General features: G+C 41.5%; 2 protein-coding genes and 1 pseudogene across 3 annotated transcripts; 2 read left to right on the top strand and 1 right to left on the bottom strand.

The window, feature by feature from the left end:
• Positions 1-1,116: 1,116 nt before the first annotated feature.
• On the bottom strand, positions 1,117-3,083 carry LOC106611973 (protein Spindly-like; annotated as a pseudogene). Its single transcript, XR_014378812.1, has 4 exons — positions 2,931-3,083; positions 2,489-2,650; positions 2,056-2,250; positions 1,117-1,898 (listed from the first exon to the last, which is right to left on the bottom strand). The product of XR_014378812.1 is annotated as a protein Spindly-like (transcript).
• A 3,685-nt stretch (positions 3,084-6,768) lies between these two features.
• Positions 6,769-8,574, top strand: LOC106611976 (heterogeneous nuclear ribonucleoprotein A0). The gene has a single exon (XM_045724042.2). The coding sequence runs from the start codon at positions 6,845-6,847 to the stop codon at positions 7,775-7,777; it is 933 nt and encodes a 310-aa protein (XP_045579998.1). The 5' UTR covers positions 6,769-6,844; the 3' UTR covers positions 7,778-8,574.
• Positions 8,575-10,990: 2,416 nt separating this feature from the next.
• Positions 10,991-12,800, top strand: LOC106611971 (heterogeneous nuclear ribonucleoprotein A0). The gene has a single exon (XM_014212701.3). It carries the CDS (start codon positions 11,070-11,072, stop codon positions 11,970-11,972), a length of 903 nt encoding a protein of 300 aa, XP_014068176.1. The 5' UTR covers positions 10,991-11,069; the 3' UTR covers positions 11,973-12,800.
• Positions 12,801-12,922: the final 122 nt, after the last annotated feature.

Genomic DNA, 12,922 nt, shown 5'->3' with positions numbered 1-12,922 from the left:
AGGCAAAACAAGAAACAATCTCCCACAACACCAAACCAAACAATTACCCATATTTAGGACTCTCAATCAGAGGCAACGAGAAAGCACCTGCCTCCAATTGAGTCCAACCCCCCATCAACCTAAACATAGACATACAACAAACCAGAAAGAACATAGACCAAAACCTGGAAATAATAAATCAAACACCCTACTACATAAATCACCACCCCGAACCACATAAACAAAATACCCTCTGCCACATCCTGACCAAACTACAATATCAAATAACCCTTATACTGGTCAGGACGTGACAGTCCCACTCCTCTTTGTAGATCTTCTCCAAGTCATTAAGGTTTCGAGGCTGACGTTTGGCAACTCGAACCTTCAGCTCCCTCCACAGATTTTCTATGGGATTAAGGTCTGGAGACTGGCTAGGCCACTCCAGGACCTTAATGTGCTTCTTCTTGAGCCACTCCTTTGTTGCCTTGGTCGTGTGTTTTGGGTCATTGTCATGCTGGAATACCCATCCACGACCCATTTTTAATGCCCTGGCTGAGGGAAGGAGGTTCTCACCCAGGATTTGACGGTACATGGCCCCGTCCATTGTCCCTTTGATGCGGTGAAGTTGTTGTGTCCCCTTAGCAGAAAAACACCCCCAAAGCATGTTTCCACCTCCATGTTTGACGGTGGGGATGGTGTTCTTGGGGTCATAGGCAGCATTCCTCCTCCTCCAAACACGGCGAGTTGAGTTGATGCCAAAGAGCTCCATTTTGGTCTAATCTGACCACAACACTTTCACCCAGTTGTCCTCTGAATCATTCAGATGTTCATTGGCAAAACTTCAGACGGGCATGTATATGTGCTTTCTTGAGCAGGGGGACCTTACGGACGCTGCAGGATTTCAGTCCTTCACGGCGTAGTGTGTTACCAATTGTTTTCTTGGTGACTATGGTCCCAGCTGCCTTGAGATCATTGACAAGATCCTCCCGTGTAGTTCTGGGCTGATTCCTCACAGTTCTCATGATCATTGCAACTCCACGAGGTGAGATCTTGCATGGAGCCCCAGGCCGAGGGAGATTGACAGTTCTTTTGTGTTTCTTCCATTTGCGAATAATCGCACCAACTGTTGTCACCTTCTCACCAAGCTGCTTGGCGATGGTCTTGTAGCCCATTCCAGCCTTGTGTAGGTCTACAATCTTGTCCCTGACATCCTTGGAGAGCTCTTTGGTCTAGGCCATGGTGGAGAGTTTGGAATCTGATTGATTGCTTCTGTGGACAGGTGTCTTTTATATAGGTAACAAACTGAGATTAGGAGCACTCCCTTTAAGAGTGTGCTCCTAATCTCAGCTCGTTACCTGTATAAATGACACCTGGGAGCCAGAAATCTTTCTGATTGAGAGGGGGTCAAATACTTATTTCCCTCATTTACATTTTTACATTTTAGTCATTTAGCAGACGCTCTTATCCAGAGCGACTTACAGTAGTGAATGCATACATTTCATTTCATGCATTTAAAAAAATATAAATTGTATAAAATGCAAATCAATTTATAACATTTTTGACATGCGTTTTTCTGGATTTTTTTGTTGTTATTCTGTCTCTCACTGTTCAAATAAACCTACCATTAAAATTATAGACTGATCATTTCTTTGTCAGTGGGCAAACGTACAAAATCAGCAGGGGATCAAATACTTTTTTCCCTCACTGTATGAATCTAGTGTAACGCATGCATAATATACCTTATCCTAAACTGCTAAAAGATTGTTATTTTACTCCAAGGCGTTAAAGCAGGAGGCAGCTTCTCTCTCATGCTCTTCCTTCTCAGTGATTCGCTCCAGTTAACATTGAAGATTTGTGTTGGTCAGCTCCAGATGCTGGTCTTTGTACTGGGCCTCCTGAAGTGCCTGCTCCAAGGTGGCCTGAGTGGACAAAAAGAAAATGGCTACCTATACTGTATCACATGTAATCATTGTTTACCAGGATTTTAATCAGCTATGGATGAACAAATTATTTTTCTAGTTATCCTGAGTCTTTATGGTTCTTTACAGAGAGTGTAATATTAAATATTTTGTTCACCTTAGCATCCTCCAGCTCCATCCTCTCCTCCTGCAACTCCATCAACTCTGAGGACATGGTTTCATGAGTCCGCTCTGTGACCAAATGCAGCTCCTCCATCTTGTTCCTCAGGGTCTCTGTCTGGAGCTACAGTTTATGCTTCAGCTGCTTCTCAATGAGCTGCGCCTCATCCAATTCAGCTTTCATTTTCTCCACCTACGGCCAAACACACACATCACATTCATTCACTACAATGACTGGGCACTACGTATTGTCAAGGAAAACGAATTGACTCAAAGACAACTTGTGATGTCCTTAGCAGAGATGATTTCAGTGTGCAGAATTCCACAACAAAGTAACTTTGCATTCATTCTTCCTCGTCTAGATTCAGCATATCCCCCAAATACTGCAAATGGTGTACAGGTAACCCAATCCACATCACTGGCAGCCCAACCTTGTTCTTGCACTCATTGAGCTCCATAGCATGGTTCCTCTCCAGCAGGGATTCCTGTTTCTCCCACTGCAGCCTCCGCTGGCTGTTGACCAAGTTGTAGTCGGAGCACAGGCTGTCCAGCACACGGCTTTTCAGCAGAGAGTATTTCTCTTCCTTCAGGGCCTGAGAACCGACACACAGGAGACTATAGTCGTACCTCTAACATCAACCCACTCTATCTGTGTTCACATCCAAACCCTGTTTAACATTCCTGTAATATCAGTAGTAACAAGATTCCTGTCATGCAATATCAGGATGATTACACCATTCATATTAGTCGTTTTTATGGAAAGCAGTTGTCTTATTTTGTAATGAGTTATACTGCTTCTGTCAAAGTCTATTCATCAACTGTCAAGACAGCTGCCTTTAATGATGTCAGTAATTGCCCAGTGTGAATGATCACCTCCACAGTGTTGGTAATCTCTATCCTCTGTTCATCCAACTTGTTCTGCAGATCCAGCTGCCCATCCAGCAGCTGAAGGCCATATAGGGTTGCTTTCTGCAGCGCACCTTCTGCTTCTTTCAACTTGTGCTGTAGTCGCTGGATCAAAATCATCTCCTGAAATAGACATCTTTCACAATTGAAGAGAAGCAAAAAGAGAGAAACTTAACAGGAACACTTATTAAGGTAGGTGTGGGACACCCATTAAGTACAGCAATGGCTCATATGGTGTTAGGTGGAATAGTTGTTCAATTATGTAAAGCATGTGGGCTATTCTGTGATTACAATATCTGATTTAAATGAATGAGAATAAACAAGTATGCCAAATAGATATTAGTCTAATGATGGACTAAAGACAAACCTGGAGCTAAACCATGTTGAGAGAACAATGGATAAAGGTTGTAGCTAGTAGTAACTGCTCTATAACTTGGACTCAGTAACTGGGTCCTTTTTAGTAGGCACGAAACTGGATAAAACGATTGTATACATATGCTTTCTAGTGAACAATGCAGCATACAACTGATACACATATTTGATCTAATGTTAGTTTTGTTTATCTGACAAGCTAGGCCTCATAGCTAGCTAGTAACACGATATCAAGCTTTTTCCCCCTCCTGATATTCGAGTTCACTAGCTCCGTTAGCTAAACTTGTAATCTCGTCCACCAGCCAGCTGTCTCTCTAGAAATCGAGCCTGGGTACGAGGTCAGCTAGCTAGCTTGCAACGTTGCAAGCTAACTGTTGATTGCACAAAGACAGTTACCCTCCGAAAAGTTGTAAGTGATCATATTTGAAGAGGATAACTGTCAAGCTGTTTAGCTTGCAGTCTAGCTTGTTAGCATACGTTGTAGCATATGCCGTAAAAAAGGGCACCGAACCACCACACCTCAAATATTATTAGGTTTTCCACCATTTACGAAACACGATTTGAATTCTGATCCAGCTCCAGCTACAAGCCAAATATCGCGACAGATAATGATACGTCTGTTGCTCTGCCTTTTTACAAGGATCAATACTTTATGTCAATAATGCACAACGTGTGTTTGAAAATGTTATGAACATATAATACAGTCCACCATGTTTATTGCTATGATTATATTATCCCATAATCAGATGTTATTCTCCCAGGTGTGTCAATGCCATTTTCTTGGTTTAAAAAAAACGTTTTATTTAATATGAACACTATTACAATACTTACATTGTCTTTCTAACATATTGTTTTATTCTAGGCATTTGGATAAAGTCATTGAGCCAAACAGACATGGTAAACAATGTAGGCTATGCCTATTGATTTGGTGCTTGAGATGGTTTTATCACCAGACACTTTCACATGCATCTCTGGGTGTGACATAACCTTTGTGAAACATGTCCAGTGATTCATCCCCTGTTGTGGTGGAAATTAAACGGAATATGCAGTCTCTCACCTCACACTGAAACCATGTCCAATCTTCCAAACTATTGCAATCCACTAAAACTCAGACTATAGTGACTACAAGACCAAACACTAAAACACTAAAATTAAATCAAAGTAGCACACAAACCTCATATAAGAACAAAACCGATGTTAACCCTATGCCACTTGGTCAACTGGTTTTAGCTACATGTAATTACTCCAAAATAATTTAATAATCTCATCATGAAGGCTTACTATTATACTTATTTAGTAGGTTTAGCAGATCGGATATACTTTTATCTCATTCGTACTACCCCTTAGTGTTGCAGAGTTGCCAAATGTGTTCCACTAGAGGGAAGTATTACTACTCTTTGATATTCTGCTTGCTTTTTATATTCTAACCATAAACTGAAATAAATAGTTATTTCTTACCATTTAGCCTGGCTCTAACTCATGTAGTCTTAAAATAATTGTTTGACAAGGAGATATTGCTGAATAAACTGAATATCGGCAGGTAGCCTAGTGGTTAGAACATTGGACCAGTAACCGAAAGGGTGCTGGATTGAATCCCTGAGCTGACAAGGTAAAAATATGTCATCTTACTCCTGAACAGGGCAGTTAATCCACTGTTCCCCGGTAGGCCGTCATTGTAAATAAGATTTTGTTCTTAACTGACTTGCCTAGTTAAATAAAGGTTAAATAAAATAAAAAAACATAGCAGTATTTAACATCACATAGTTCCAGATTGTGCACTGTGTATAATATATAGAGCACTGAACAGTCTCTAACCCATCAGCTCATAAAACAGGAATATTCAGAGAGACAGAGTACTTAAATCAACCTGAGGAAGACGATGCACATGATGAAGGCTGCTCATCAGTGAAAAGAATAGTTTGAACACTGGTGGCACCAAAAGCCTCGATTTCGCATCTCCAGAGAATAGGGGCCTCCCCATTCAAACACAAATGAGCAGCGGCATACCATGCCATTGTCTGAGGAGCTGACCACAGACGCTACCTCTGTTGTTGTGCAAATACATCCAATCAGTCTAACTATTTACATCAGGAACAGCATCATTTCAATTTTAGATTATGTAAAGGTTATATGCTATTCAAGTATGACTTTTGTTTTATGCACTAGCTCCATAGTGCACCTTGAAAATAAATAGTTTGTTGCCTTTTACTATTTTTCTTCATTTTTCCCAAATGCAGTTTAGATTATGTCAAAGTTAAAGGCTAATGTTTTTCACTAACTTCATAGGAAAAATATTAAGCTTAAATGTCTGTTATTGTTTTTTTCTCTCTCAAATGTTAAGTCTGAAAAAGACATCAAGGCACTCTAGTCTTTCACCATACAATAGCTGGTTTGAAGCTGGCTTGGGGTATAATTTTACACTGCAATTTATATAAGCAATTTGAAGGGATACAAAGAAAACAAAAGTAATTTTTATTTGTCACATGGGCTGAATTCAACAGGTTTAGACCTTACTGTGAAATGCTAACTTACAAGCCCTTAACCAACAATGCAGTTCAAGAAATAGAGCTAAGAAAATATTTACTAAATAAACTAAAGTAAAAGATAAAATACTAATAAAAAAGTAACACAATAAAATAACAATAACGAGGCTATATACAGGGGGTACCGGTACCCGGTCAATGTGCGGGGGTACAGGTTAGTCAGGTCATTTGTACATGTAGATAGGGTTATACAAGGAGGGGAATTTGCGTAAAGTTGTGAATGGGTGGTCGAAATTCACTGCTTTGTGTGATGTATTGTTGTCTCTACCTTCTTGGCCTTTCTGTTGACTGTGCCCAATAATGTTTGTACCATGTTGGGTTGCTACCATGTTGTCATGTGTTGCTGCCTTGCTATGTTGTTGTCTTAGGTCTCTTTTTATGTAGTGTTGTGTTGTCTCTCTTGTTGTGATGTGTGTTTTGTCCTATATTAATATTGTATTTATTTATTTTAATCCTAGGCCCCTGTCCCCACAGGAGCCCTGTCATTGTAAATAAGAATTTGTTCTTAACTGACTTGCCTAGTTAAATAATGGTTAAATAAAATAAAAAATATCACAACAGTCCTACAGATATAAATAAGATACTAATTATACAATTAAAATAAATGTTATTTCCAAATTTACTTTCCAACCCTCAAAAGAACAAAAGATTATCAGTTTATTCACGACGATCAACGGGTGACTACGGGCTGCGTAAATTCGCTAATCCACCCTGTATATGAATTACATTGAAAGGAGTACTTTGGAAGTTGAGGTGATCTACAGATCCGATAATCTGCGCAGCGTTTTGCTTCAACCTTACCCTACTGAACAACCCCAATGTCAGGGGCGTAACGGTGATGTTGCTGTAGTCTGACGTCACTATAACTTTGTTATAAATACGGCCTGGACGCCATTTCCCTACCTCCAAGCTTTGCTGATACAGGTTTTTCTGTCGAGCTAGCTACGCAGTATTTTCTGTCAAGAAATGGACGCCGCAAATCAACTTTGCAAACTTTTTGTCGGTGGATTGAACGTAGATACCGACGATGACGGGCTCCGCAAGCATTTTGAGCAGTATGGTCAACTGACCGACTGCGTTGTGGTTGTGAATAAGCAGCTACAGAGGTCCCGCTGCTTCGGCTTTGTTACCTACTCGAGCGGGGAGGAGGCCGATGCAGCAATGGCGGCTAGGCCACATGTCGTTGATGGCACCAACGTGGAGTTGAAAAGAGCGGTCGCTCGTGAAGATGCCGGAAAACCCGAGGCACTCGCCAAGGTCAAGAAAATATTTATCGGTGGACTGAAAGACGACATCGAAGATGAACATCTGAATGATTATTTTTCCCAGTTCGGCGAGATCGAGAAGGCCGAAGTTATCGCGGAGAAGGAAACCGGAAAGAAAAGGGGTTTCGGCTTTGTTCACTTCACAGATAACGATTCGGCCGACAAGGCAGTGGTTGTAAAGTTCCACACCATCAATGGGCACAAGGTGGAAGTGAAGAAAGCCCTCACAAAGCAGGAGATGCAAGCTGGTGGTGGCGGCAGGGGTGGAAGAGGGGGGAGAGGCATGAGAGGAGGACAAAATGGCTTCGGTGGCGGCAGAGGTGGTTACGACAGCTACGGGGGCGGTTTCGGTGGGGGCTACGGAGGCAATAGCGGCGGTTATGGCGGCGGCTACGGAAGTGGAGGCTATGGCGGTGGTTATGGAGGCGCAAGCTACGGAGGTGGCTACGGCGACCAGATGGGAGGTTATGGTGGCGGCAATGGCTACAGTGACTTTGGCAGTGGGTACAGCCAGCAGTCCTCCGGGTATGGGCCCATGAAAGGCGGCAACAACTACGCCGGTAGGAGCCCCGCTCCATACGCCCCCAGAGGCGGTGCGGGTGGCTACAACAGAGGGGCTTATGGCGGCTACTAAACCCGTGGCTACGACAGACTATTTGCAAAGAAATGTCTTTTACACCCTCAACCGTCGGATCGGACGACCTCAAACAGAACTAAAAAAAATTCAGTCATCGGGCATCTGCCATAAAGTACTGGCAAAATGCCGACACTGTGAAACCTAATCATTAAGAAGACCTCAAAACCAAACAGGTAGGAAGATGACTTCCGACCCAGAACCTGATTAGCACGACCAGCTCTTGCTGTAGGAAAAGTTCGATTGCAAAACCCATTTATCATTTGTTCCAAGTTGAGGGCGTGTAGCTGTCGTTAGTTGGCTTGCTGTTTTTTTTTTATTTTATTTTTTTTTAGTTTTGCGTACTTTCGTTTTTGAGTTTAGTCAAGGATTGTTTTGTTTGATACTATATTTTCTCTTATCTACATTTTAAGCAATTAGTTCCGAATTTCCCTGGGATCTAATCTTTTTTTCAATGTTTGGGTAATGGGACGCATGTGCTATGGAGTTGTATTTATTAGCTATGACTCTGATATAAATTTGTATTCTATCCACTACTAGCCTATAGGTTTTAGGTGACGCTTAGGTGGTGGGACGGATCCAGTTTAAACGTTTCATTCTTGACAATGTTTTGTAAATCAACGAAGTACGTCACAGTAATTTCCCAACACACATAGCGTCCGCTATCAGCTTAATGTTCCTTTCATTTACTTCAGCAATATCTCATGTATATTGTATAATCTGTCTGAAGATCAAACTACAATTGTTAAGCATTGGTATGCATATGTATGTTCATTTTAAATAAAAAGTTAAACAAACTTAGTTATTTTACTCATTTTACCAGGATGTCTTAAATGAATAGTTCGGGATTTTGACATAGCTTTATATACTTCCCCAAAGTCAAATCAATGTATACCATTTTGTAATCATCAGCGTCCAGTATGAAGGAAGTTAGTACTTCAAACTGCACACAGGTGCATATAAATGGTATCTACAAGTTCATCTTCCTGGGGAAGTAATGGGCCTCGTCAAAATCCCGAACTATCCCTCTAAGTCTACTTCTGATTGGTTATATTATGTGACTTATTTTAATATATTTAATATTAGCTTCATGGCATTTCTTCCATTGCTCTTCCCAGCTAAGGGGGTGAAGAATGGATTGCAGTTAAGTTTGCCCATGACCAATGCATGGAGGCTTTGTTGGTTGGCAATGTTCCATAAAGTTAACTGGCTTTTAACTTGTGGACCTGAGGGCTCTCATATTTATCTTTGATTCCTACATTTAGGTGTTCATACTGTTATCCAAGTACGTCAACATAGCAGTAGCAGTTTGACTTTATACAGGGACCCTGTTCTATACCTGGGGTCGATTGTCATAGGACTCTGAAATATCTCTTTAGGATCACATCAGCAAACTAGGTATGTAAATCAAACTGTCTTCACTATGTGTTGGTCAAGTATTAAAGATATGGATTTGAAATGGTACTCAACTGTACTGATTAGGATTAATTTATTGATCGTTTTTTGCATTTATCAGTAGTTGGTCTTTGGCCTTATGCATCTTTTAAGAGGGGATTTTACTGCACTTACTTGGTCCTAAATAATCTAAAATAATGGTCTGAGGAGACTAAGTGCACTTCCTACATTAATGCAAATATATGGAATGGCACATGGTGTTACCTCTTGACTTGGCTTGATATATTTATATGCTCTGTCTCATTCTTTACCCTTTTCCTCTCTCTTCCAGGTAGCCATGGTGACCTGACTGCCAGGACACCAATCTGGCAAGCCTTGGTTTCCTTCAGGACTGGGGGATTGCAGTTAAGGCTGTCCTGCCATGGGTGATTTGGAACCCCTGGACATTCTGCCTAATGTGTGCATTAAAATCTGTATTGTATTTACCAGGTTGCAATGATTGACTAGAATAAACCCACTGGCAATCTAGGAGGGTGATGTAATTGACTTCTTATTCTGTTCTTACCCATTGTAGGGAAGTTGGTCATAAATGTTAGATCATTGCATACTATGGAAAAATGGACACCAATGATAGCCTTGGTGTGCTATGCTTTTAATTTGCTGCAATTGAAATAAAACTATTTTTTTAAAGACTTACTTTGTTTTATTGGGACACATGGAATGGGTTTGAAGGGGAATATTGTTGCATGGTAGTTTTTGCCTTTGGATTGCACTCCATAACTCTTTGAATGTTGAAGTTACATTTACTGAACTTTGGACATGCAGCCCAATTCTATTAGTCCACTAATTTGCTCTTTTGAGCAGTCATTAGAGCTTAGTTTAATAGGTACAGTGAATCTTAACCTCTGAGCTCCAAAGATGCAGGTCAAAGTGAATGATCTGAATTGGGCTGCCTGTTTTCATGCAGTCATTGATGCACATTTACTCTTACTGGTAATTCAAATTAAATTTTGGCAGATGTTTTAAGATCTCTAAAGCCAATTAATGTTGAAATGGGTCCATACTGCATGGCATCTGTGGTGTTATGCCTCAATCCTGAATGAATAGGAAAGATGGACACCATACAGTACATTTTTTGCAAAAGATAAATATCTATAACCAAATTCAAAAGCTTTGTGGCCTGCTGAGTACTGCCCGGATAATAGGCACGTCCTGTAATCTATTCACATCTTTCTTCACACTAATCCCGTGTGGCTCAGTTGGTAGAGCATGATGCTTCCAACAGGCAGGGTTTTGGGTTCAATTCCTACAGTGGACCAGTATAGAAAATGTATGCTATTACTTACTGCTTACTGTAGATAAGGGTGTCTGCTGAATTAATGTATTCAAGTTGCCTATTTTTTTTTTTACACTTGAATGTTCAATGCCAGTCTTTTTTTTAATGGTTAGGGGGAACAAAGGAGTAACAGATGTAGTTCGGAATGAAAGGTCCACAAATGAGGAGCATCAACCAAAAATCATTGGCATCAATACTGCTTTGAATGCGCACAGCAGTGTCATGATGTGCTAGAACAGAATTGACATGAATGGACACTGGAATGACCAGAGTACTGATGTGAATAAAGACCTGGATTAGTGAAAGCTAAGTAGCTAATGGATATTCAGATCATTACATATGAAGAGGAGATTGTATGAAACGAGAAGGATTTATTTACAAATTATGAGAACGGCAATTTGAATAAAATGAGGTGGGATTTGAGTGGAACAACCAATCAGAACTGTTGACGTATTTCCAAACCTACGCCAGACGTCATTGCGTCGCCGGTAGCTTCTTTTAAAGCGATGCGATTTTGTCAGGTTACATTTTATTTGCTGTAAAACAACTCTGCTAGTAATCATGACGAACCAACTTTGCAAACTGTTTGTCGGTGGCTTAAACGTCGAGACTACAGACGATGGCCTTCGTCAACATTTCGAGCAGTACGGCCAGTTAACTGACTGCGTAGTGGTCCAGAACCAGCAGCTACAAAGGTCCCGCTGTTTCGGCTTTGTAACCTACTCAAGTGCGGAGGAGGCCGACGCAGCCATGGCCGCCAGGCCACATGTCGTCGATGGTACCAACGTGGAGTTAAAAAGGGCGGTTGCACGGGAAGATGCTGGTAGGCCAGAGGCACTCGCCAAAGTAAAGAAAATATTTATTGGTGGGCTGAAAGACGACATTGAAGACGAACATCTGAATGATTATTTCTCTCAGTTCGGTGCAATTGAGAAGGCCGAAGTCATCAGCGACAAAGAGACTTTCAAAAAAAGGGGATTCGGCTTTGTCTACTTCGAAGATAATGACTCTGCCGACAAAGCGGTAGTGCTGAAGTTCCACACCATCAATGGACACAAAGTGGAGGTGAAGAAGGCCCTCACCAAACAAGAGATGCAGTCAGCCGGTGGTCGTGGTGGCCGGGGTGGGAGAGGAATGAGGGGATCTCAAAATGGCTACGACGGCGGAAGAGGTGGCGGCTACGGCAGCTATGGCGGTGGCTATGGAGGAAACGATGGCGGCTATGGTGGAGGATACGGCAACGGAGGTGGTTACGGTAACCAAGGGGGATACGGAGGCGGTTATGGCGATCAAATGGGGGGCAGTTATGGTGGGAACGGTTACAATGACTTTGGCGGAGATTATGGTCAGCAGTCTTCCGGTTATGGTGCAATGAAGGGGGGTAGCTATTCAGGCAGGAGCGCTGCACCGTACTCCCGTGGAGGTGCCGGTGGCTATGGCAGGGGTGGGTATGGTGGTTATTAGACACCGTTGACCTCTCAACCCTAATTTGAAATGTTCATAATTTCTGATTCAATGAACTGAATTTACACACACGGGCCAGAGTGCCCTATTTCTTTGTTGCTCCAATTAAAAGGACTCGCGCCCCTCACCCACCCTGATTTAACCCCTATCCTACTCCCTCCATCTGGACTACACCATTGTCCCTAGGCGGCGTTACTAAAGACATTATGGACTTTGTTACCAGTTCAACTTTCTGACTTGTCGATGTAGTTTCGTGATTCTTTAAACTTTTTTTTGTATTAAATTGTAGTTAACGTCCCTGCTTCAAGACTTTCCTATGATACTGTACGTCAGGGGTGTCAAACTCGTTCCATGGAGGGCCTAGTGTTTGCAGCTTTTTTTCTTTCAATTAAGCCCTAGGCTTCAGTGTGGGGCGTTCCTTTACTAATTAGTGACCTTAATTCATCAAGTACAAGGGAGGAGCGAAGAAACTCGGCCTTCTGTGGAATGTGTTTGACACCTGTGCTCTGTCCTTAGTACCAGCAAGGTTAATAACAAGTCAAATTGCTTTGCAACATGAAACTCAGGGGTATTAATGGAGTTGAAAGCAGTCTTCATGAATGCTTGAGTGGTTTAAGATCATAAAATTTCGTGACAGTGTTGAGGAATTTAAAGAACTATGGTTATTGTTTTTAATGGTTACCTCCTAATGCTTTTCTCCGTCCAATATGTGCTGTTCAATACCTTGTAAATCAATGCAGTTGTGGAATGTTACTAAAATCCTGAATTAGTTGACTCTTGAGTCTCACTCCTTTGCCTGTAATAAAGTTTTTAATGTTGTCAATTTAACCATATGGCATTTTGTTTCAAAAGGGTTATTCAGGGTCAGTTATATAATGAAGCAGTTGCACACACTACAGAATGAAACGCCATAACTGGTTACTTTCCTGTTCAGGAATAGGTGAAACTGG

This window comes from Salmo salar, chromosome 09, assembly GCF_965601325.2.
Source record: "Salmo salar chromosome 09, fSalSal1, whole genome shotgun sequence".
In the NCBI taxonomy this organism is placed as follows: Eukaryota; Metazoa; Chordata; class Actinopteri; order Salmoniformes; family Salmonidae; genus Salmo; species Salmo salar.
Note: the sequence above shows the minus strand (reverse complement) of the source record. Positions and strands in the feature narration are given on the sequence as shown.

Excerpts from the sequence above, each read along its gene's own strand:
- LOC106611976 (XM_045724042.2), top strand. The coding sequence starts at position 6,845 with ATGGACGCCGCAAATCAACTTTGCAAACTTTTTGTCGGTGGATTGAAC.
- LOC106611971 (XM_014212701.3), top strand. The coding sequence starts at position 11,070 with ATGACGAACCAACTTTGCAAACTGTTTGTCGGTGGCTTAAACGTCGAG.